This window comes from Athene cunicularia, assembly GCF_003259725.1.
Source record: "Athene cunicularia isolate RWA chromosome 1 unlocalized genomic scaffold, athCun1 chr1_part2, whole genome shotgun sequence".
Classification (NCBI taxonomy): domain Eukaryota; kingdom Metazoa; phylum Chordata; class Aves; order Strigiformes; family Strigidae; genus Athene; species Athene cunicularia.
Window position 1 is genome coordinate 56,413,426 of NW_020799092.1, and position 26,570 is coordinate 56,439,995.

General features: G+C 38.4%; 1 protein-coding gene across 1 annotated transcript in view; it reads right to left on the reverse strand.

Moving 5' to 3' along the window:
• Positions 1 to 26,570, reverse strand: part of LOC113491228 (ankyrin repeat domain-containing protein 26-like) — a 57,395-nt gene that overhangs the window by 8,959 nt on the left and 21,866 nt on the right. Inside the window, exons 17-35 of the mRNA XM_026867991.1 lie at positions 25,598 to 25,626; positions 25,430 to 25,496; positions 25,294 to 25,338; positions 20,042 to 20,127; positions 17,659 to 18,654; positions 16,566 to 16,801; positions 15,543 to 15,692; positions 14,576 to 14,609; positions 14,228 to 14,366; positions 12,618 to 12,831; positions 10,303 to 10,486; positions 9,696 to 9,842; positions 7,525 to 8,478; positions 5,431 to 5,583; positions 4,298 to 4,473; positions 4,004 to 4,097; positions 2,847 to 2,921; positions 1,587 to 1,712; positions 411 to 536 (exon numbers count right to left, since the gene is read on the reverse strand). Coding sequence (XP_026723792.1) covers positions 411 to 536; positions 1,587 to 1,712; positions 2,847 to 2,921; positions 4,004 to 4,097; positions 4,298 to 4,473; positions 5,431 to 5,583; positions 7,525 to 8,478; positions 9,696 to 9,842; positions 10,303 to 10,486; positions 12,618 to 12,831; positions 14,228 to 14,366; positions 14,576 to 14,609; positions 15,543 to 15,692; positions 16,566 to 16,801; positions 17,659 to 18,654; positions 20,042 to 20,127; positions 25,294 to 25,338; positions 25,430 to 25,496; positions 25,598 to 25,626 — 4,031 coding nt within the window. The remainder of the gene's footprint in view (positions 1 to 410; positions 537 to 1,586; positions 1,713 to 2,846; positions 2,922 to 4,003; positions 4,098 to 4,297; positions 4,474 to 5,430; positions 5,584 to 7,524; positions 8,479 to 9,695; positions 9,843 to 10,302; positions 10,487 to 12,617; positions 12,832 to 14,227; positions 14,367 to 14,575; positions 14,610 to 15,542; positions 15,693 to 16,565; positions 16,802 to 17,658; positions 18,655 to 20,041; positions 20,128 to 25,293; positions 25,339 to 25,429; positions 25,497 to 25,597; positions 25,627 to 26,570) is intronic.

A 26,570-nucleotide genomic window follows, 5' to 3' on the forward strand; every position in this document is an offset into this window, starting at 1 on the left:
TCTTCAACCTGCACAGCAAATCAATCAAGAAAACAATGAAGCAAAGGAACAACGGGCCTGTTTCACATGTTCTCAAGTAAACAGTGCAGACGTGCCTGCCTTCATCTTTAATGTGCTTGACACACCAGGAATTACTGAGAAAAACCAGCATTCCCACACCACAAGTCACTTGTAGGGACCAAATGTCACCTGGAAAGGGGAATAAAAGGCTTCCTCCCCTCCCAGGAAAGCCACAGGGCAATCTGCATTTGCAGTTCTTTTGTCAACTACTGAAAACTACAGGTGTGTACAGAAGCCCCTTGCAAGAACTAATTCAGGGAGCTTGAATTTGCTCAGGGTTACGTGCCCCTAGTTTTACACTGAAGTGCAATAAAGCTTGACTTGGGCTCAGGGATACCTCTTCACCACACTAAACAGCCATACCTCTTACAGTCTTTCTGCAGTTCAATGTTTCTTTTCATTTCTTGATCTAGACGCAGTTCGACTGGGCGTTTCAACTCTGCCAGCTTCTTCACTTTCTTTCTTTCACTCTCACACTTTCAAAACAGAAAAGATACGTGACACAGAGAGCATAGGAACAGTGTCTCCATACAGTATGTGCATCTAGAGTTCTCCACAGAGAAGCTGCAGTACATCTCTATCTGTTACCCAATTTCCACAGCACGGCAATGGTCAGAATTCCTTAGAACATTTAATCACTTCAGGTTTCACATCAAACAGACCAATACCTAACAACAGAAACAGATACTCCTGCTGAAGCAAAGCCCACACTCTTCTAATGCTTCCATGCAAAAAGGTGCAAAAAATGCTGGAGAACCCTTTTGGCAGCTCTTCTGCTCATAACAGGGATTACAAAGTTGTGCTCATCATGGGAGAGCATATATCAGTTTAAAGCTTTTCTGGGATCTACAAAGACTAGTAGGAAGAGTCTTGTAGAGGAATGTAATATTTTGGAATTCTTCAATGTTTAATTCCCCCTAGTCTTTACTTCCATCCCTTCTTTTGTGGTGTTTATTCATATGTTGTTCTACTTGGTGTTTTCTCAGCCAAGCCAGAGGAGAGCTGACAGTTGTTTTCACTTTGTACTTCCATTTTTAATCTATGAAAGAGGAGAAAAGAGAAAGGCTGCCCCTTGGAAACTGGCATCCATTTCTTGCTTCCCAAACACTAGTTTATTTGGCCAGAATTCCTTTAGTATGTTTTTCTGCAATGCTACTAATCTCCTGCTACCCTGAAAACATACAGTAGCTTCTCCATACACTGCACTGGAAAGAGGAAGCATTTTAACCCTGACTAGAAACCACAACATCACAACATGACCAAAAAGAATCCAAGGAAAGAACTGGGGATCTGCACCCCTGCTCTGTGTGCTCAACTAATAGCAAACCGCACAGGAAACTCAAAAGAACCACTCCAGAATATTCAGCTAGCTTTTATTCGCTTCCTGGATAATCCCCACAGGAAAGATACTCAGAACCTGAATGGCAGGGATAACAGAAAAAGCCCAGTATGTAGGAACTTGACAAAAATGAGGACCCGCTTCTCCTGGGTATTGGCTAGGTGCCTGGAATGTTTTCTGGGCTCACCTGTTCCAAGAGCTCAGCCTTTTCCCTGGCAAGCTGAGCAACACGCTCCTCAAGGTGGGATCTTGACTTCAACTGCTCTTCCCATATGCTGTGCAAGTCCTTGGATGTCACAGCTTGCTTTTGCATCTGTGAAAGCAACAGTGGCAAAAGAAAAAGCTAAGGTGACCGGAAAGACAGCACTGCAGTAGAAAGCAGTAACTGAAATGGAAACAGGCCTGAGCTCTCTTCTCCCCGTCCAAGACATGCAGATGAAGCTAATGCGGAGTGTAAAACACACCTCAGGAAACACAACCAAGAACAGCAGTTGAAGCTGGCGCAAAGAATGAACGCTCCAGAAGCAACAAGACGAGGTTGAAGCTTTGGGAGATAAGAAGACACGCACGTGCACGCACGCGCACACACACACACACACACACTACCGCTTTCTTCGAAAGGTCCTCTGAAGGTCATAATGATACGTACTTCAAAATATTAAAGTTCCTCTAGTGCCCACCACATAAAATACCTTCAGCTCACGGCCTCTGTAACAGCTGTACATCTCTTGAGAGTAAGATAATGTTTTCAGATTGGCAATACTTCTACCCAAAGGGTCAAAGACATGCCTAACAGGTGGATCTGAGCGGAACGGAACTTGCTGACTTTGTTCAAGTACAAAGAATGCAAGATGACTAGATGTTTTTAGTGGCACTCTGTACAGATTTACAGAAAGTCATGAAAACCTCAGGACAAAGGCTTAGACAAAAGATCCTCACCTCGGGCAATACAACCTTCTCTAGTGTCCTTACAGAGTAGGTGTAACGCTGGGTCATACAACAGAAGCTAATGTGGTCTGAAGTGCAATCTGTGACAAAGCTGCAAAGGTAACATGGATCTCCCAAGTCAGGTCTCCTCTCTCAGCTTTCAGGCACAGACCTCCCTCCTGCCCACAACATCCATCATGTGCCATGGTTTAACTCCAGTAGACAGCTAAGCACCACACAGCCACTTGTTCACTCCTTCTCAGAGGGATGTGGGAGAGAAATTGTCAGACAAATGGTGCTGATGAGCACGAGTATCTTGTACACCACCACAGATACAAAACAAAGCAGCAGGGAACAAGGAGATTTACAGTCTTTTCCCCTGAGGGTACCTTGCTCTAAAACCAGAAAGGTATTTGTCAGCTGAACTGTGCCTACACAGCCCACCTGATCTTTTCCTCAGTTACCTGCACACAAAAAATTCAAAGACTACAACAGTCCTTCATGGCAGCCAGTTACGTACCTGCTGCTGGTGGTCCTCTGCAGCTGCTTGTGTTGTCTGTAAGCCAGTTATCAAGTCTTCCAGGCGCTTATGAACCTACAGAAGCATTGAAAACAGCAAGAAGATGCACTGTGACTTGCCAGACTGCAGTTTACACCTCACTACAAAAAATAAGTATTACACACGCTTCTTCACCTCTTCATTCCTGTAGTATTTACACCCAGCACCAATGATCAAAACAGCCTTAGTTTGATGCCACTGCAAAATTGTCAGCAATCATCCCCTCTGCCATTTATTTCGGGGAGAGAGAGCACCATGCGGGATACAAAGCATCTCCAATGGAAACAGGAAGGAGCAGCTTTTCACAGTACATATGAAAACCATGGCCTGTTAAGCAAAGGGGAAGGACCAGCACTGTGACTGCCTTCCCTCTTCTCTTGTCGGTGTCAGTACATCGAAGTTCAGCTTTCATATGTAGTTATTTTCAAAATCTCTTCAGCACTAATTAACAACTACAGTCATAACAAGAACCTTAGTTCACTGGTTACCATACAAAAATAATTTGCTTCATACAGGCCACAGATGAACACCTCACCTGAGCCAAAATTAACCACTGCGCAGAGGCAGTGGCAATTCCAAGGCTCACACTCAGTGCTGCAAATGATACCACATACATTCCTGTTCACTGTTTCACCAAAGCAATCACACCGCAAGTGGCCAAAGGAAAAGCAATTCTGCACAGCAAATGCTTTGTAGAGTTTTTGCTCCAGCCTGATGATGCCAGACCGGCCTCCAACATGAAGCGCTTGGCATCAATATCCCCTGTGGATTTTCCACAAGTTAACTCGATGAATACCTTTAATGACACACACTGCGACAAGTGTCTGAAGTAGCATCTGATGTCACGACGGGTCTAAAGCAGACAGTAGTTACAGCAGCGTATTAGTGTCAGATCCTTACCTTTTAGAGCATTAAGTGGGACCTGCTATAGGAGTGTGGGAAAATGCTCAAAACCAGAAAGCCGGGGAATGGGCCAGAAAAGCAGCCTGCTTCAGCCTATGTTCAGGAGAACGCAGGAACCAAGTTCCCCGAGGCTCTCCCGGAAAACCTCATCTTAAAATTTCCCCACAGAAATAGGTAACTAGGCTGACAAAAAGGGAAGCTTGTGATCAGCTTACTGAGGCAGAGGCTTGCAGGTCTCTCTGAAGGGCTTCAATCCTAGTGCTCTCTTGCTGGACTGTGGCTTCCAACCTGGCATTTTCAAATTCTAGGCTTAAAAAGAAATACAGGTCTTAATATGGAACTCTACCAGAGCAGAAGTTCTGAAAAAAACAGCGTGAAATAACATAATCTAAGACAAAAGCATCCTTCAGAGTCATGTATTAACTCGCTGTGAGGCAACAAGGCTACCCTGTCGCTCTCACACAATCCCAGAAAGTGACAGACACCTTGCTTCACTGCGCTACTCTTACCGTTGTACGTGCTCTTCCAGTTGTTTTATAGTAGCATTAGTCCCAGAAGACACTAACAGGAGGTCCTGCAGTTTCTGGGAAGAAGCGATGACTTCCCTTTCCTTATTATCTAAGGCCGTCTTCAAGTCACGAACACAATGCTCAGACTGCAGATGCTGTTCTTCCAACTCCCGCAACTGTAAAATCACAGCAGGAGTTTGCAGTCATGAGGTGAGCTTTTCTAGAGAGGAGTCACCTGCTGCTGCAGAATTCAAGTTCTGCATATAGCTGTGCATAGCTGCTACCCAACGAACTGCAATCATTTCAAGTCTGTTCAAACCTTCACTCCTACTAGCAAACGAAGACAAACTGTGTTACTACATCAGCCTTTATATTGGCCTCTGCCATCCTTGCCGTGGGCACTACCGCACGGCTCTAAGCACCGACACGGCCTGCCACCCTTTCAGTGACTCGTGACACTCCTTGTATCCACCTGTTTGCTCCTCCATGAAGACACAAATTAAAAAGTTCATCCTTCTCCCAAGATGACTTTCTGCCTCCCTCCCAGGGAGGTGAAGATGATTTTTCTTTCCAAGCTCTGAGGCCTCTATACTTCAGTTTTTGTAAGGACACTGCAAAAGGTGGTCCCTGCCTCAGAAAGTAGCTTACAGGCCACTTGCAAGAAAGCTGCTTAAGGATGGCAAATAACTGCAGGGTCAAAGAAGGGGGAAAAAAGAATGGAAAATTATATATGCAGAATAAGTTGCAAAAGCCTTCAGAATTGAAAACATGTTACCTGATGGCAGGGGGGTAGGAGTGGGGCAGGGGAAGCACAGACAGCATAAAAAAGCCCAAAGGCAGCAGTCCATTACTTCTACTGTTCTTCAGAATGAAACAACCTGCTTTGCCAAACGAAATGCAGTAAGCTATAGACACTTCAAACGACCTTTGCAAAGAGACACCTTTGTCCAAGTAAGGACATAGTGTCATCATGTCACAGACCTTCTCATCATGGACATCAGCTTTATAAAACAGTGAAACTGAATCACACAGCATTAAATCTCACTTGCTGACGTTTCTTCTAGGTTTTAGGACAACGTTTGCTCCTACTTTTAATGGCTATCCTCAGATTTATTGATATAAGCATTATGTACCTTGGTTTTAACCTTTTCCAATTCTTTTTGCAAGCGCAATTTGTCTTCCTCCAGGTCACTGCGGTAGCGCGTAGTAACTTCAAGTGAAGCTTCCGACATAGATTGTTTTTTAAGAGCATCAGCAAGCTCCTGCTGCAGCTGTCTGACCATGCCCTAATGAAACAGTTAAATTAGTATGAAGAAAATTGTATGAACGTGAAATGTGCCTTTATTTTAAACTTATTTGATTAACAGAACTGTCTTTGGATTGAACTCAAAGGTATGAAATTTTGCCTGCCACCAGCAGGTATCTGTATAGATGATGTCCTCTCTTCATCTTGCTCAGCTGAGCACCTCCAAACTATCAGCAGCTTTTAATGAGGATTTCTCCTTCCTAATACATAAAAAAAGCCTCAAGTACTGTTTTTCTCAGAACCACACAGAAGCACACACTGCAATCATGTATTTTTTTCTAACAAAAGCCAAAGAAATCTGTGGTGATGTAAGAGCCCTAGTTTGATTACTCTGATGACAAAACCCAAGACTTTATATTAGAGTGTTCTTTGTTCTATTCCTCCATTATATAAATATAATTCAATGAATACATATATCTGAAAGCTCTTCTGAGATACACTTTATGTTGAATCATATCCCTTGGAAGACTTCTTACTACATTCATTTTAGAATAACAACTACCTTTATACTGACAGATTAGGTTTATAAAAATTGGGATAAACCATATCTATCTATCTATCTATCTATCTATCTATCTATCTATCTATCTATCTATCTATCGCCTTCAAAAGGAACCTGTTATTTTGGTAGTACGAATACAAAGCAATTCAGATTAAAATGACTGACAGAACTGCTGGAGTTCTCCCCCCCTCCCTTGAAGTAACTCACAAATGAAGAATAAGGTGGTTATCTAACACATGCAGATATTTACCTCACTCAAAGATTCTGGATTTGTTATGACAAAGGAAATGTAATTTTAAATCACTGTTCAAACCATTAAGGGAGACAAACCTTACACCAGAGTGTCTAAATACTGAATGTGATTAGTTCCTATTTTCCCAAAAGTCAAGGAAGATTAAACAAAATGGGTAAGGCAACTTTTAAATCATTGCTCTACCGGAATTGGTGACCCTACCTACTCCTATAAACATATATAGTGCATTCTCCCATTACCTATAGCTTTTTCAACTGTCTACTTATTCCTCACTCCTACCCCCACCTTTTTTTTCCTTCCACGCTGTTTTCTTGACAAAAACCATGTACATGCTAAAATGGAAGTAATACTTGGTTCATGCATGTTTGAGCAATACAGAAATTATACTAGTGCTCTGCATAGGAGCATATTTCATACTCATATACTGTGTCAATTTGCAGAAAGACAGTTTAACTGATTTCCTAATTAGCCTTCTGTCCAGCTAACTAGTCTTTCACAGAACCGGAAAAAAAATAAAAGAACACATCTAAATGTGGCTCCACATCATAAAATAGAGAAGTGAAAGCTTAGGTCAGAATCTGAAATGAACTTCATGAGGAACAGGCAGGCCCCGCAGAATCCCCAAAACACATACACAAATTAACACCTGGACACTACTATAATACTCTTAAATTCTGATAGCAACTTACAGAGAAGCAATTTTTTTTTCTCTATAGGAGCTTAATATAAATCCATCCCCCATCATTTAACTTGTTTGCACCTTCATTTCTCAACCCTTGCATATTGCATGGTTCTGCCTTTTATACCACTCTTGTTTTGAGTCATCAGTGCAATACATATATAAAAACCATCAAATACATAAAACCATTCTATATGGAATAAAACACACTAAGGAAAAGAGATGAAGAAAATTCTAGAGAAGAATCACTTTTCTTGATTAAAGCTTAGACTTGGATATCTTTTTTCTGCTCTCTGCTCAGATCTCAGCAGTAATACCCTGTTTGCCAAAACCTTCCACAAGTCCAAGAGAAACACGACAAACCAGAAAAAAAAATCAGTATTAATTGGTCCCATGCACGTAATTTCTACCTGGTACATTTTAGAAACATAAAATAATTTCAAGAACTGAAAAACTTTAAATTGTTCTTTCCAAGTCTGTACTTTACCTCTCTTTCTACTTTATCAGTCTCATATTTAAAGACTTGTTCTCTTAAATCAGTACACTTGGCATTTAATTCTTTGTTTCTCTCTTCCACTAGGTAAACTTGCTTTTCGGTATCAGCTCTAAGTTTGTTGAAAATATCATTAAACCGGTCCTGCACATCATTCACTACTTTTTCTTTGATGATCCCCTTGTTCTGCATATCTTCCATTTGCTGACGGAGCAAAAGGTTTTCACTCTGAAGCTGGGCCAGTCGCTCTTGCATGGATTCCTGCTTTATTATAAATTTGCTTACTTGATCTTTCTCAAGTTGTCGAGCATGATCGTATTCCTTTGCCTGACACTGGGCTTGACTTAATTCTTTTTGTGTCATTTCTAAAAGCAATGTTTTTTCTCTAAGCGTTTGTTTCAACTGGTGAAGCTCATTTTCTAGACTATTAGCTTTGCTTTCAGCTTTACTCAGCTGCTGAGACAAGCTCTTGTTGGTTTCTCGTACATCAGAGAGATCATGATGGAGCTTGTCTTGCAAGCGAAGCCATTCATCGCGTTCCTTCTGAAATGATCGTTCAGCATCACTTTTTGATGACTGATGACGTTCAAGTTCTTGAACAGTAGTGTTCAGGCGGCAACGAAATGATTCAATTTCTGTTTCTAGTTTGTCTTTGCTTTCTTTTGTCTGCTCAAGTTTGGAAGTTAACACTGCAGATTCTGTCTTTAATAAGTTCAGCTGTCCATTGTACTGAAAAACTGTTTCTGTTAAGGCTTCCTCATTCAGTTTAAGTTCCTTTTTGAGATCTTCATTTTTTTCTTTCAAGGTCTCATTTTCCTCTAAATACTTTCCTTCTTCCTCTTGGTGCCTAAGTCTTACTTGATCAAGTTCTAGTCTTAGCATAGCAATCTCATCTTGTAGTAGCTGATTTTTGTACAATAGATCCTTCTCTCTCTCTGTGTTGGATTCCTGAATGACAGAGAACATGAATAAACAGGCAGTTGGCAAACAAGTCTACATAAACACTTCAGCATCAAACTGCATTTTAACATTTCTAATACTGAAGCATGATTTCAAAGACAAGAGTGAAATTTCAGGTAATACTTAAGCTACTCTGTGAACCCATGCATGAGTACAATGTTAGCACACACTGGAAGTGTAACATACCCTTAAAACATAAATGAAAATCCCAACTATACAATGCCTTTTTTTTTTCTTCTTAAGCCAGCAACCAAATAATAAAATTACTGAAAATATCTCAAGTATAAAGCTTTTAAAATGACAGTGCTTTGTTGTATGGACATGCCTTTAAAATACTCCCATTAATTTAGCTGTGTTACAAATCTGGTAAAAAACAAGGCTAAAAAGGGTATTTTCCTTCTTGTGTTACCTTTCATCTTGCATCAGTTGTCAAATGTCTTTTTAACCCTTACTCTTTTGTATTACTAAAAGTTAGCTATACAACTTAATCATCCCTGGAATGCAATAGTCTTGTATATTTCCTGTTTGTTATATGACTTCTTTCCCACATAAACATATTCACCCTATGTTTATTGGGTAGCACAGCCAAGAACAAATAGTTCTTCCAAGCACTGGACATTCTTAGTAAATTCAGAAACCCTTTTCAAGATTTTTTTTTTAATAGTGTGTTTATAATTGCTTTTTCTCCTCCAATTATTCCAACTCCTACAGAGAGTTTAACTCATTGCTGATATGCCTTCATAAAATTTTAGTATGTGGAGGTGGAAAAGAAAGGTAAACCTGAAGTAAGTAAGTGTGATAAGGGAATAAGTAGTTTAAAAAAAACAAGTAATGGGAACACAAGTAAGTATCAAACAACCTTCTTCCTGGTCAACCTTTGACATAACTAGGTGTTTCACTGATAGAAGCCTTAAAAAGTGATGATAATCTTTATGAAATGAAAAATAACAGATCACTTAAGAAAGAGGGTAAATTATATCTTCTTTTAGTTTCCTACTTGAACATGCAAATCAGGTACATATAGGACTGATGCTGCTTTCCTGAACATTTAAAGACATAAGGGGAAACAGAAAGGGTATTTACAGAGTTATGATGGTAAACTGTAAAGAATGCAGCAAGAAGCACAAAAAATTATGTAAGATTTAATATAAAACTTTAGAACGAGCATGGTGAAATTTAATTAATCAGAAAAAACATCTGTTTACCTCTGAATTTTTTTCTATAGTTCTTCTTGTTTCTTCTTCTAGTTCCTTCTGTCTCCAAAGGTGGTTGTTCAAAATTCCTTCTTGCAGGGCTCTAGCACTCTTTTCCTGAGAGAGCTGTCTTTGTGTTTCATCACGCTCTTCTTCAACCTACAGTAATACAATTAAACTACTTGCATCTTGAGAAAAATCAAGAGCTAGCAAAATCATCCCATTCTCCTTTGTATTCTTTCAAATATTTTTGCTTCCTTACAGTTATGATAATCCACCTATAAAAACAAATTTTAATTTTCTCCTGAAAAATTAAGAAGAAATACAGAACTTCAGAAAAATAACTCAAAGTCAGGCTTTGCCTGAAATACAAATGAAATCTAAATTTTGGAAAAGGAAAAAAGGCATCACAAACTTGCAAATTAAAAGAAAAATCAAAAGCAAACCCAGACCACTTGTGAACCAACAGTTCTCAACTGTCCTCAAAAATTTGGCAATAGTTACCCAACACCTCTTCCATGAAGAAAGGACTTCCTTCTTTAGGCATACTGGAATACAATGTCAGTTAAAAAGAATCAGAAAATAAGAAGAAAAGTGTTTAACTCATTTTTTAATATACCTGTTTCAAGAGCTTCCTCAGTGTTATTAACTCCATTTCTGAATTCCTTGAGTGTAACTCAAGTTTCTGCTTCTCCTCCATCTCTTTACAATATTGATCTTCTTTCCTTCTCAGTTTTTCTTTTGTTTTCTCATATAGCATTTCTACTCTGAGCCTCTTTTCCTCTTCTTGTTTCAAAGTAAATCTGGGATTTAACAGAATATTTAAGAAACTAAAGCACGGATATAAAAAGTAGATATTCTACATTACTTACTTGCAGAGACAACTTACACAATAAAAATGTTAAATGTTTTCCGATTTCATTTTACTTTAATTTTTTAAAGAATTCTAACTTCATTCCATTATCTATGGTATCAGTTATACAAGATGCAGAAATAAACCACTGAGTGATTTATTATTTATTTCTAAGTTTTCATAGGTAATATACAGTAGTATGCACATTTCTGTAACTGTTAAAAAATATTTTTATATTCATATTATAGACATTTTATTCAAAAGGAGTTCGCTGTCTTATCAGATCAAAGCATCATAACTTGTATTGTAATTAATATATATTTTCTTATTATGCTGAGCATTGCCTACATATTACGGATTCAGTGATTGCAAGTAATACTGATGAAGCAGCACAACATTTACCTATGACAGAAGACCCACCAATTGTTCAGCAAGCCTTCTGTAAGACTAAACCAACTGCTGACCGTAGGAAGAGCAAGCAGTTTCTACTTACTCAAGAATGAGGTCAAGTGTTCAAAAATAGATTTACAAATGCATAGGGTTTAAGCTTAATATGATTAAAAATAGTTTTAGAAATCAGTGGATCTGCATCTGGGAGAAACAACAGTAATTCAGTTGTGAAGGTAACTTATAGTGAAAACCTTAGGGAATGTCAATTTAACTACAGGAAACCATCAACAGTAAGCACCAACATGGTAAAACTGGTCTGTGGTGTGTCCATGGTACCCAAACAAGAAAGCAGTTTTATGTTTTACAATTATTTTTAATATTTTTTTTCTGCTATCTTTGCAATGGTCAACAAGAAAAAAATATAAATCGTTAACATAAGAACTGCCAGTTGAACATTTGCTTTTGAAATTTTGCAAAACAAGTATCAGCAACCACTAATAAATTATTCAAAAGTCTGACACTAACATTTGTATTTTAATGGTTTATATTGCAAGGAAAAAGCTTTACATATATTTTTTTTGTGTGATTTCACAAGAAGTATAGCTCTTATAAGTGTAAAGGTAATATTGCTTTGAGAACTTATTTAGAATGAAAATATTAATTCTTTGTAATCGATAGATATTTGAGAATTGTGGAAAACAGTTGGAGTCAAATCCAGGCCAAGTTGTGACTGGCTTTGTCTTCCTCATAATCTACTTCCACATACCAGAAAGCATGATTCCTTAAAGCTCAGTTCCCTCAGCCTCTCCTCACAGGGCTAGTGCTCCTGTTCCCTGACCAGCTTGGTAGCTCTCTGCTGAACTCATACATACCGAATAAGATCTCTCTTGTACTGGGAGGCCAAAAATTGGACTCAGTGCTCTAGACACAGTTCAGCAAGTCCTGAGTAGGGGCAGACAATCATACCCCTCAAACTCCTGGTTTTGCTGCTCTTAATACAGACCAGAATGCTATTGGCCTTTTCAGCTACAATGCTGGCTCACGTTGAGCTTGCTCTCTGCTAAGACACCAAGGCCTTCTTGGCAAGCTCCCCAAGCCAGAACATCCCATGGTACATAATTTCAAGGAATCCTCCTTTCCAAGTGCAGGGCTTTGCATTTATTCTTGCTGAGTTTCTTTTGGTGCCTGCTGGCCATTCTTGTCTGAAGTGATGTGAAAAGTGAATAAAAAACCTCACACAATCCAGATTTAGCTCAGGAGTATGGGGAAAGAGGCAATCTGAAATTTGACTTTCAAAGAGACAAACAATCAAACAAACAAACACTCTAAGCTCTGTTTTGAGTTGCATTCAGTGCGAGTTACCAGGATTCCTAATATTATACAGAAGCTGCAAAGACAAAATCCACAAAATCCAAATCTTATGGATTCTTATAAATCTTATTTTCCCCATACCTACTCTTTGTTCTCTTCTCTTAGTATTGAAAAAAGGGAGTTAAACTGAAATCTACAGAGCTAGTATGGAGGCATATTTTTTCCCCCTTTGACATTATGGCCTTTAGAGCATGGCCTGCCTATGGGATTCAAAAAACCCAAAAGTCTAGAAACTTATCCTACCACCAGTACCATCAACATCTTCTGCAGCATGAACACCTACAGGATAATGTGCATTACCAGAATGCAAGGTTACATACTTAAGGCTTTGAATATCACTTTTCCATTCCACTTCTTGGTGAGCCAATACGGATTTCAAATCCTGAGTCTCTTCCGCTATTAACTGTGACTCTTCCTTTTCACTTTCCAATTTTCTTACTTCTTTCCAGAGAGCTGTATACCGATTTTTCTCATGTTCTATTATCTGTTCATATTCAAGAAGTATGTTTTGAATTTTCAACAAAATAGCAGAGCCTATTTTGAAATAGAAAAGACACAAAGCTACATATAGGCACAAACACTTTCCAATGTACAAATTATTTAATGCTTGAGGTACTGATAGTGGGAAGACTGCAGGTAGTGGGGAGGTCTGTGTGAGAAGAAGCCAGGGCTGCCCTGTGACAGACACAGCCAGTTCTAATGGACCCACTGCAGAGTAGAGCTGAGCCTCTCAGCCACACTGGCAGCACCTCAGGGAAAACTATTTGGAAAAAAGTGCAAAAGAAGAAGAGAGGAGGAGGGGAGAAAAGTGTGAGAAACAGCCCTGCGAACATCATGGTTAGTGAAGAAGGAGGGGAAAGAGATGCTCCAGGTACTAGAGCAGAGATTCCCCTGCAGCCCATGGAGACGCCACAGTGAAACAGGTATTTCCCTGCAGCCCCTGCAGAGGACCATGCCAGAGCAGATATCCACAATGCAGTGCTGTGGAGGACCCCATGCCAGAGCAGGTGGATATTTCCTGAAGGATCTCTGACCCACAGAGATGCAAGGCTGGAGCAGATTTTCACTGAAGGACTGCAGCCCATGGAAGAACTCAAGCTGGAGCAGAGGAAAGGTGTGAGAAGGAATGGCAGAGAGAAACTGCTGTGTCCCGACGGCAGACCCCATCCTCCCTGTGCTGTTTGGGAAGTCAGAAGTAAAGTTGAGCCTGGGATCGGGGTGGTGGGAAGTGTTCTTTTCGTTTTTTGTCTTTGTTTCTCAGTATCCAAATCTATTTTAACTGGTAACAAATTAAGTTAAGGTTCCTCAAGTGGAGTCTGTTTTGCAGTAACTGGTAAGTGACAGCTCTATTTTTATATTGATCCTCAAGCTTTTTCATCCTATTTTGTCCTGTTGAGGAGGGGCAGTGACAGGGCAGCTGGGTGGGAGCTTGGCCTTAGTCCAGGTTAACACACATTTGCCTAATGAAATTTTAGCATAGTTTAATATACATAGTAAGTATGTTTATATAATGTTATGTGCCTCTATGGAGCATCTTATGACAGTTGATCATCTATCTATTTTTAAGCAAAGCTCTTATTCTGCTGCAGTATTTGTCATTACCTATTGAGGGGATATAAAGAGGAAAAAGAAGATCTATCTTACTAACTTTTGATGACTACATTAGAAGGAGCTGAACTGTACTTTGCAAGAACCTACTTCTCCAGCTCTGACTAGACAGAGAACCAATGATAAAGTAAAGCACGTTTGCTGAGAATACAGATGGACATCTGATGTTAGGTGAGATGAATTTTACATCTTGAGGGAGATCTCTGATCATAAAGAAATATTAGATCAAAATAGAAAACTAAAATAGCTAGGAGTACACACAAAGAAATCATGTTTTAAAAGAACTTATAACAGCTGAAGTCAAAGTGACTTGAAAACTCACCTGTATGATCCACACTAAGCTGTTCTAATAGCAACATAGCCTCTTTGTAGGTTGAAGTTGGCAATTCAACATCCTCTGAAGTTGTGTCAGATGACTGAGTTAAGTCAAGGTCATCAGTTACATCCATCTGTATGCTGACCTACAAACAATGGAGTATTTCCTATATAAAACTACACAGTATTACAGATCATTACAAATGCACGAATGATTCATTCTCTCAGTCACAGCCAACAGATTTGGCTCAAATATGATGAAGTTGCATACTAACATCAATTTGTGCATCTGGTTTATCACTACATAAATGCTATTCCCATCTAAGTGATTATTAAGAAACAAATTTTACAGTACCTTTTTCTTTTCACTGCCTGTTTTTGTTGCAGGTCTGGAAAACAGAAATATATTTCAGTACTGGAATGCTTATATTGCATTATGAACAACATCTAAAGTTGATCTGAAAACTTAATTTCAGAAATGAATTAAACTAAAATTTAATAAAACAATTGTAAGGTATAGTTGAAAACTGAAAAAAAAAAATGTATGTACTAATATGTCTATTGGAAAGCTGCTTTTTCCACAAGATATTAAGCAAATAGTTGAAATAACCATTCTCTGCGCTTGACTCAAAATGATAGGAATCTTACAGTGACAGTTATGTGGATATACAGATATACAATTATGTGCATTCCCTGTTTAATAATAGAGTTTTAGCCTTCTTCAGTATAGACAATCCTTCTCTCAAAAATCAAAGAACCATACTTTTGAATTCTCTAGTATACTGTATCTGGTTAGGATGGAGTTACCTTTCTTCACAGCAGCCCACAGGGTGCTGTGTGTTAGATTTCTGACCAAAACGGCATTGATAACACATCAATGTTTTAGTTGTTGCTGAACAGTGCTTATACAAGTATATACAGGTTGGACAAGAACTTGGGAGGGGACAGAACTGGGGGGCGGTGGGGTGGGAGGGGCGGTGTGTGGAAAGCAAGCAGAAAAAAACTGAGATGCCTTCAGTGAAAGAGTAATTTTGCCCTTTCATAAAGTTTTTCCTCTCCCTTTTTAAAAAATTTATGTATTTACATGCATGCACACACTCTGGTAATTCAGAATTTGTGCATATCTGACCTTAACATTAACTTTGCCAGTATGTTCAGAGAAATCTAAGCAAAAATAAAGTGGTTTGAACACAAAGGTAGTATTTTCACATGAAAGAATAAGAATCATTATACACATCAGGTATACAAAACTTACCTTTAGCCTTGAGATCAATTTTTATTATTAAGTAAATTTTATTTATAACATTCCTTATATTCAGTACCTTCCTTCATCTTGAGATGTTTCACTTAAAGTGCCATCATCCAGTACTTGAAAATTATTGCCACTAGAAGAGCTCATCTGCTGATTAGCATTTTGCTTTGAAGTCTGTCTTTTATTTTTCTTTGGAATTTTGCCATTCAGTGCAAATTTACTACATTAAACAGAAAGGAAAAAAACAAAAAACAACCCAGACCATCAATTGAGTAGCTTTACATGAAATATTTCTGTGAAACATACATACTTAAGATGATGTCCAGAAACAACAGACAAAAAATATCTATTACAAAACACAGACTCAACTTCAAAGATCATGGAAGATACCCAAGTATTTAAAAACCTTCCCCTAGGAACTGGGGGGGGGAACATGGAATCTGAGGTAGATTGAGGTAAACTGGAACACATCCAATATCCCCATCAGAGGAAATACCTAAAGCAGAGATTTCCCTGAAGGAGACAGGGAAAAACTCCTGCTTAGGGTTACAGAAAAATATCTGCCTTCTTCAAACTTCTGAGACTGTTTCGGTAGTATCACCTTTCCCTTTTTCCTGACAAAGAGAATCTGAACTTAAGGAAAACACCAACTGCATGGAAATTACTAAAATAACCTAGAAAAGGGAGGAAACAGAGTAAACTGCAAGTTTCTACTTTTCTAAATGGCCATTTCCTATAAAAATAGCTGGGTTTTGCAGTCTTCAACTTTGGTTCTAAAGATGCATTTTGCCTTGGTATGGACGAGGAGATCCACAGAGATTTGGTTTCTGTGTCGTCATCCGTGTCGGTCCTGTCCCGTTCCACCCCCCCTCCTTTTTTTTTAAAAAAAAAAACGTGGGCAATAAATTTTAACCTCCATTATAAGCTTATTTTTTTCTAAAAAAAATTCTTTTTCTTAAATCTTTGAGAAGCAGTGGACTACTCACAGTATGGCTTTCAGCATGTAGGAAACTACTGCAACTACTACAATATCAGAAAACCTGAAAGATACTTAAGTAGTACTACAAATAAGAAATAATTTCCTTAAGTTTACCCTTTCATCGGCAACTTAATCAATGTTGATCTCTCCTCAGATAAAAAATTATTCTTGTCTTTTTCTTCTATAGTGTTTTCATTCTCTACTTTCAAACAGTCATTCTTTAGGGTAAACCTTTGTTTCATTTGCTGATCAGTAACGTTGCCTGCCGGTGTGTGTAATTTATCAAGATCTTCCTGTTTTGCCACCACCTGCATTTTGGAACACCTTTGCTTGCCTCTTTCATTCTCAACCTACAAAAAGAAAAGTTAAGCTTCATCTATTTCTCAGTCTTTATAGAAGAGAGAAACACCATATCCAAGATCGAATAATTCAGGGTTTACTTCTGAAACCATGGGGAAAAAAAAAACACCATACAGAGAAGCATTTCCACAAAATTACACTACAAAGTGTATCAAGCCATTGAAAGTACTTTGAATTCACTCATGATTAAAGATGTAACAAAACCACTGCCCTTAGAAAGAAGACAATAATGTATCTTAGAACATGAACAACAAAAAAGTGACAGCATTACTGATGGACAAAGAGTTAGGACTGCACAATGTTAGTTGTAAAAACAGAAAAATAAAAATCAAGTAGAAGTGTGCTGGGTTATTGCTTCCTTAATGGGGGGGTGTAGGTGGTGGGGGTGTCAGTAGGAAGATCCCAAACCCACAGGCAGAAATGGTTTCACAGCAAACAGGAATTTTACTGAAGGGCAATGAAGACACACCATGCAGAAATCACAGCAAATGGATAATTAGTCAAGACCCTGTTCAGAAGCTATTTTCATTCTTTGATTCAGAATCAGAACTGATGTAATTGTGTGTGCGTTATTTTATGGCAATGAACTGATAACTACTTACACTGGAACTGAGTACCACCTATTGTTAAACTGGAACAATAATGCATTCTGTTTTCAAAAAAACTAATTACATAATGGGGAAAGGACAAGACTCCACCGCTCTCTTTATTCATAAGTAATGGATTTCCAATAAAACAAAAACCAATTTGCACAAAGCATCTTCCCTTAATGATGAATAGCTACAGTGAACAGGACCATTGATATGGGGAAAGACTAAAGAATAAGGAGTAGCAGGTGAACTTCTACCTCTTTTTGCAGCTGTACCTTCTCTTTCTCCAAAGCCAGGAATGTTATTTGCAGCATTCCTACCTTACTTTTAAATCTTTCCATATCTTGTCTTAGTTCTTCATCGAGATTCCTTTTCAGCATGCCACACGATTGCTGAGCATTTGCAAAAAGACTGTCAATTTCTGTTTCTCCTATTTTATTATTGTCTATAAGGCAGTCCCTGGGAACACCACCATTAAATCCAGAGTCTTTTCCAAGTTTTCTTTCTGTTACAAAACGTGCATTTTCATCACTTGTATAAACAGGTCTTACTTTAGGAAGAGTATTAGAAACATCATTCAAAATACTTGTTTTTAAGCTATGTCTTGGGGAATATTCAGGACTTCCCTCTCCATTTCTAATAATTCCATTTTCATTCTCTTCCATTTCCATAGTAGGCATTTTCTTTTCCTCTCCTTTTGCTAATGGCATCTTGGTATTATCTGTATCATCTGTGCTATCTTCTTCATGTGTACACCAGGTATCTTCCATGTTTGCATTTAAGTTATTTTGATCAGGAAAGACACCAAGACTTTGAACTACAATTTTCATTTTGGGTTCTTTTCCACCTAGCATAAGTTTAGTATCTTCAAAATCACCTCTAGTTTCCAACTTATTACTTGATTCAGTCGCACACGATGATACAACACGAGAACTCTTCAATTCTTCACTGAAGCCATCTTTTGACATTTCTTCCACAAAGAAAGTAGTTTCCCCAGTTTCATGAATTTCACCAAACAGCTGCTTCAGCTCTGCTGTAATGTTTTTAAAGTTTGTTTTCAATTCCCTTTTCTCATTTTCAACCCACATTCTTTCATATCTTTCTTCCCAAGGTTTTGGGCTTAACTGCTTGTCAGCACTGTGTGATTCCTTGTTTACTGCTAGGGCTTCCTGATGTGAAATTTCTGCTTTGTCACTCTGATTTTCATGTGCTGTTTTTTCTATCAAGTTGGTAGTTTCTAAAATATATTTATCCTTAAGTGAACAGGTACAGAAAGTTTACCAAGAAAAAGGAAGTTACAGTTAATCTAGGTAGTTTCTGTTGCAAACTCATTTTATCATGTAACAGAAATAATAGAAATAAGACATTTTGAAAGCAATTGTTTATAATAAAAAATCAAGGGATATTAAATTAAAGGTTCACTGAATCATTTTCTTAAAAACAGAAGGACCTACTTAAGGAAGAAGTTTTTCTTGGATTATATTTGTCTGAACATTAAGGTTGCTTTTACCTTTTAGCCTGCCTGCTTTCTGCAACTAGTGGCATTTGTCACAAAGCTATTTATTTTTTCATATTTTATTGCTTTAATACCTTTTTTCATTAAAACTGTCTACATTTTTTCACTCTCCTTCTTCCACCATTCTCTGCTGTCAGGCATTTTACAGTCCACTGCCAGCTGAGCTAATACAATGTGAATGAACGTGACAAGCTTTTACTGTCCAACACAAGGAGAACTGGCCATGTTAGGATTATTTCTTCACCCAAGACTCAGAAATATTAAATTCCACTCCAAGCTCTGAAGAAAAGCACTTATTAGGGAAACCTGCCCATTCCTTCCCCTATCCCCAAAAAATCAGGAGCCCAGGCTCATACGAAAACTGTACCATGCCTCAACTGCATCCACTCTCCTCATGTCCCTGATCCCAAGCTCTGTTCCACAACAGTTCTGACTGCTACTGTCACGTGTCACACTCCTCCCAACATGCTCCCTCAGCTCATGGTCCCTTCTAAATAGGGACTGCAGCCTTGGTGTCCCAGGGGGCTATGACAACCCAACTCCTCGCAATCCTTTCTCATTAGCCAAGCCCTTTTCTCCCTCTGCAAAAATCTCTCCTTTCAGAACAGGGAAGAATCACATCAATCAGCCACCATCTGTCTCGGCCTCTCCATTCCCAAGTTCATTGCCCAACTACTACCACCTTCCAATAGGCTTATGTTCTGTGCTCTGTCTGTTAAAATTAAGCCTGTCCCTCTTTCATGGTGATTGGGTGTTAGGTGGAAATAATTTGTGATGAGGTGCTACGGAAGACTCCAGACCCCTCTATCCAGCCCTGTCCTGTGTGCCCAACACAAACATGATGGCTGCCTTATTCCCCTCTAGAACACCCTCCGGAAAAAAAAAAAACCATCTTTTCAAACACTGATTAACATGGCCAAACAAGCACATATTTTGCAGAGGAAGGGAAAGCATCAGAAAGGTCACTCTAAACTTCAGGGGTTTTTGTTTGATCTTTCTCTTACAAAGAGCAAGACCAGGCATGTTTAATCAAACAGATCAGCATACTACAGACAAATCTGCCTCTTCACTTGAATGTGCATTTTACCAATTCAGACTAATTTAAAATATTTGGGATTACGTACCTGCACCCCACAGTTTTCAATGCCATCCTTGATGTCTTCTTTTTCAGCTGATGACGACATATGAAAGGTAGATCCTGAATATTCACCTACAGTGAAAAGCACGTTTTATAACCAGCATGACTTAATTCACTTATTTACAAGTAAACTGCATCTTGAATCATATTTGTGACAAAAACTTAACACAAAATAACACATCCCCTCACATTTGTGAGCTCCTAGGGAGAAAATTATCATAATACAGATTTAAGATGCATCTGTGTGAATTCCTTTCTTACAGAGCATTTTACTTTTTAACGTACAAAGGAAATTTTCTGAAAGTTACTATAAATGGTCACAAATAAAACATTCCCATTTCTTAAAGGTGTGCAACCTCTCTTTCTCTGAGACACTGTGTGCCATGCAGTAACTAGCTACAATGCTCCAGCAATTTTAATTTCCTTATGTGCTGTGCACAAAAAATCATGAACAACAAAATCACAGGCTTGAAATCTTTCAAGGTCTCAGCTTTAATACATGCATGAAACAAATCTGTCTCTAGACGTGGATCTGGATGGAGTATTTCAGTCAAACTGCTGCTTCATCTGTTGCAAAAGACACGGAGGGGTCACTGAATGAGACAGGCTTGTGGAATGTTGAGAAATAGCTCATGATCTGGACATTTCAGTTTGTACTGTCAAAAACTAGATTCCACCCTTTCCTCTCTCAGAATTTCTAAGTCATATTGGACAGGTCACAAATTCCTCAGAAGCAGCCACTCAGTCTGGGCTCCCCATTATGGGGTGCCTACCTTGAATCTCTGTTACATCTGAGAATTGGACTCCAGATAGTCCCAGATACAACTTAGAAGCAGCAACTCATTGTCATAGTTTGTGTGGAGGGCATACTGAACACCCTGAAGTATTAAGTATTCAAAAAGAAACAAGTCCCAGCAGCTCAGGTGTGTCATCTAAAAAGAGAGATGGAGGCTTTTCACATTCATCACTCTGCACCTCCTTTCCTGCTCCATAATTCTATGGTTTCTATACAATTCTCTTTCTATACACAAAAAAAAGGCTAAAGAGGTACACAATATTATTCCTACAAGAAAAAGTGAGCAAGACAGGAAGAAAATAGGTATCATCATAAAAATACAAAAGAGTCAAATAATAATGTCACAGGGCCAACCTAATTTCTGGCATTTTCTGATTTAGGTAGCTCCTATTGCAAGCTTTCACTTCTTGAAGGGGATTATATTAGATACAAGCTTAGAGTTACAACTTGTACATCTGAACTGGGCTAAGCTTCTCAGTCAGTCATACAGGTCTCCAGAGGTCGTTTAACCTTGTTACAGAGTGTGAAATAAAATAACAAATTTCTCCCACTTCAATCACTGGTGGGTAAAATTTTTAAAATTTTTTGTAAATTTGTTTTTGGGGTATTTCAGCACAAGGCATTTCCCAACACACATTAGTCATTAGTGGGTTGACAGCACTTATTTCACAGGGTTATGATGATCATGACACATTTCAGACATTATACATAGAAATAACAATAATTAATGATTATCTAAGGATAATACTCTGTAAGAAAACTAGGCATTTTTCCCTTTTACTTGTTTTTCAAGATCACAGAGTAGACTTAGACTTTACTGATGCTTGTAGATATCCTAATACCAAGCTGTCTGCTGGTGCAGATGCAAGCTGCAACCAGCATTAGAAATAGAGAACAGATGTGCTGGTGGTCAAAGAACATTTGTAGAGAGTGTCATATAATCAATACCAAGATGCCTGGAACAGGTAACACTTCGCTCCTATACAAATAACCTCCTATACAAATAACAAAATTTGAAGATCAACATCTTCCTTTCCTCCAACAGTTGTGCACAGTTTTTGTAGATGGGTTCTTGTCCTTCTTACTAGAATTGTCATATGGCTGGATAATTTGCACCAGCAAGTCCCTCCCCTGCTGGCTGTACAGTTCTGGAACTGCCAACTGGACATAGTGGCCAGAAGCATTGGAGCCTGATTAAATCCAAGACAAGTAACCGCACAGACGTTACACTGATTTGTAGGATTCTTTAACAAAACAGAAGAACTCACTAGGCACAGACAGGCAGCCAGTATGCTGATAATTTGCACATAAGCCTTCTGGGCAGTAACAGTACTGCCTAGAGTGAGAAGAGTCTAGACACATCAGTGTGCTTGGAGTTTCTACTATTGCTAGAAGACTCTCCACCCCAAGTACAGCACGGGGTGGTCAACCCCTCAGACAGATGGGACAGCTCCTACACCATTTCCATAAAGTATGCTTACCAGATTTCTTCTGTCACTTCATCAATATTCATTCAGGTCAAACTGCAACCACACATGCAGCTTCCTACCATACAACTTGATATATGTGATCACTCCCACCATGTAACATGGGCACCACAGTTTTCCTTAAAAGATAAGACTATTTTGTGTATCTGACAGCTGGAGAGCTGTGACACCTTTCCTGAAGAATATTGCACAACGCAGACTGAATAGGCTTTTCTGGTCAACTGCATGTGTCTGAAAGCTGGATAAAAGCAGACCTGACAGCACCCAGAGTTTTGTACTGGCCTTCTAAACATGCAATTTACATTCTCTGTTAAGAGTATGTAGGTGTCTTAATATTTTGGTTCTGTTTCAGAGTCCAGACACTTTAAAATTAGGTGCCATACTGCTATAATGAAAAGCAACCTGAACTACTGATAAGTCTTGCCCACCATGGTAAGCAATACAGCCTTCAGTAGCAGCTACTCGAGTGTGAAGTCTCAGCCTTTAGATAAGATTTTAGGAATTTTGGAGCCCATAAGGTTTCTTTTCTGTACAGTTTAATTAATCTTGACATTTGTGTACAATGGGCACAGAACAGGGAAAAAGGCCAAGAGAAATGAAAGGCAGCAATGTTCTTCCATCTGCAAAATTCCAGTTCTTACAGTGTCTGAAATTCTAGTCAAAACCATAAGGTAAAAAAATAAGGACTTCTCCATTAGGTGTTGTAAGTAAAGTTTCTTCTCTTCTTGGAGCAGTAATTCATAAGTCTATTTTCTGTATTATTGGCTTCTCTTAGCTTTGTGAAAGAGGGATGATCCTTATCATCAAGACTTTTTCACTTTCAGCACAGGGAAAATTTTTTAGTTAAAACACTGACAAAACCCTAGTCTGGAGCTTCTGAAGAGCCTGCCATTTAAATTAAATGTATATAAAAAAATTCAAGAGTAAATTAAATTCCAGTATTTTTGCCACAGTTATTACTAGCATGTATTTTTATTAATGGATACCTGCAGTGGTGTTAGACGAATCTGACTTTGTGCCTAATATATAAATACACAGAAATCCCTGCGCATGCAAAAGATGCTAATCCCCCACCTTTTACTCTGCCAGTTCTCTAGCTGGCATCAAAAGATGACTTTTAGTGTTCTTTCCAATTAGCCTTTACCTCTCCTCTCTCTTCCAAAACTTCCCTCCTCATAAATTGTCTTACATATAGACTTTTTGCAGATTATTGTGCAAAGCAGCTAATCTTCTGTACAGAAAACATGAGAACACCACTACTTAATTTTGACCTAAAAAACAGATTTTAAGAAGTTATTACTATGAGTCCATAACAAAGTAAAAAGAATGGGAAATTTAATCTCCAATTCAACGTTTAATTGGGCAAGATACCGTTCCTGTCTTCTAGATTTATGAAATAAACTTGTGAAGGATGGCATTCAACCCTTTCAGAGTTAGAAATATTTGTACTGCAGGCATCACAATGCTTTGCTGAAGCAACCTAAATTTCTTAAACCCAAATCCAAACATAAAAGTCTGAAAGAAATTTTCACATGTACTTATTAACATCTGATCTTCAAGATAACACATAGATAAAACCTAACATGACACAAATCAATACAAGCACACAGGAAAAATAGCTGATATGAAATCAGCTATGAAAAAGCAGTCTTTCCTTTCTGTGTTTGTAATATTGTAACATACTGGTCCACTATGGGTCTACACATTACTGTATGACACTAATAAAACCAAAACTCATGTTTTAACCAAGCAACTTTTAAAAACCTCTATGCATCTTACAAAAACACTACCATCACAAAATAAAGGGTAAAAGAGGATCTATTATCACTTACCCACTGCAAATACACAAGAGAGGAGAGGAGTGAGAGGAAGAGGAGGAGAAGATGACGAGAGAGAGGAGGAGGAGGAGAAGGAGACGAGAGAGAGGAGGAGGAGGAGAAGGAGACGAGAGAGAGGAGGAGGAGGAGAAGGAGACGAGCGAGAGGAGGAAAGAGATATTTTTTCCTAGAGAGAAATTTAATCACTATTACTGTCAGAAGAACAAGAGTACTTTTTTTCCCCCCCTAAAACAAGGATGCCGAATTACCTGGAGCTATTTGTATTCTATACTTGCCTACATATCTAATACTCACTTGCCTATGTATGATCACTTGTCTCTGGTTTGTATTTTCAGTAGTTGATTGTATAAACTCTAAAACTTGATTGGGGAATTGCTTCTCATCTCATTAACAAATAGGCAAATCAATAAACATTAGAACAAAGGAACTAAAAAAAATTGTCATATATCCTCTCTCCAATATATAGTGGACCAGCTAGTGGCTTCACTTTTAGCCTTGTTTCCAAAGAAAAAAGAATTCCTGACAACATGCTGACACTGTCATTCCCTCCCACCTTGTCTCTCTTCCCCACTTCCTTCCCCTACCTCTAAACCTGCTGGTCAGTTTCCACAAAGTAAGAGGGGGGATCCTCAGAGGAATGTATTTGGTACTTGTTTCAAAACAACTGCCAGACAGGTAGAGAAAGGCCAGGCAAGTAATAATTCCTTCTAAGTACAGCTACAGCACAAGCTCAAAAATCACCCTATCTCACCTGCAGCTCCTGGACAGCTTAGCTTGCAGAACCCTAGCCTGGAATCAGCCACAGCACATGCTCAGAGAACGAGGAATATCAGGAAGGGTTTTTCTGAGAAATGGGAAGGAAAGCAAACTTCAGGGATGCCTGAAAAGGGGAGATGATGGCAGGTATGGTGGAGAAAGCCTACATCATGGAAAGGTAGTTAGTGTTGTATGGCAGACTAGAAGAGGAAGCACACACATGCATAGAGAGGGACATTTCAGTAGACCTTTTGCTCCCAGAACACCTTACTAGAACCATCAATTTATTATTAGGAAAAAATTTGGAAGCACAACGTGTTTATCCATAAAAAGAACACTACAAAGAGGCTGTTATGAATACCTTCAATATCCTCTGTATCTCCTACACCAAATTCCTCCAATAGATCTGTAAAACAAATGAATCAGATGCTTTATTAAATACTCCTATCCAGAAAGATTATGAAGCTAAACCCAGAAATACATGAAGTGAACATTACCTGATTTCTGCTGCCTTTTTTTAGGAGAGGTTTCATTCATTTCCAAAACAGATTCAGGAGTCTTCAGCTATGAAAGAAAATTCAATGATAAAAAAACAAATTCAAAAGTAACTACATACTATTTAATGAGCAGAACAAGTAGTTAGTCTGACATGAACAAATACTTACCTGGGAACTGTTGGGTTTTTCTGAAAAGCCTGGAGAAAAAAATGTTTTGGAAAGTGTTATTTTATTTAACTGAAGATATCTTTTACTCCAACATCAGTAGTTTCTACAACTATTAGTTGCAAGCATTATTTCATCAAGAGTATGGTAACTACCATTCAATTTACCTCATCATACAGCATTTGTATTAGTATACAAGAAATGGACAATACACAGTTCCCATTGTGCACCTTGGCTTTAAAAAATAATCATCATAGAACTATGACAATTTGTGTGAAGCAGTAAGGTCATGCTTGTTAACAGAACAAGATCAAAATACTTAGTCCTTCTGAAGAGCTAAATCCTTCTTTCTAAAAGGATTATTTCAAAAGCAAAAGCTGGTCTGCTGTAGTGAATGATCATAAAGCAGTCCAACATCACTATGACTCTGATAATCCTACAAATGTTTAATGTTATTTTCCTTTCTATTGATGGGATGGAAAGCACAGGTGCAGACACAGAAAACTCATACGCATCTTACTCAATGAAGTAAAAATCAAGCTAGTTCTCATTAGATTATTTTGGTTTAGCTTGCAAGGAAACAAAAGAAACAAATGTTGTTTGGTTGTAATCTGCATATATAGCATAGTTCCAAATACTTTTTTTTTTTTTTTTTTTTTTTTTTAAATTTTTGTCTAACATAAATCATTTCCAATCCCACACAATCTACTGGCCTGCTTAGATTTCTCAAATCTTCTGCTTGAGTCATCTTACAGTTTGAGTCCTCTCATGAAAGATGACGACAAATGGTTACTAAAAATGGCTCCACAGCAAAATTTATTTCAATAAACTTGGTGGTCTAGCAATATGGAAATACCTTAGAATGATTACCATAAACACCTTTCACACATTTTAAAATTTCTTGTAGAATCATACAAAGCAGACTTCCATGAAAGCTACTAAACAAGTATATTTACAAGATCCAAAGAGTTTGTAA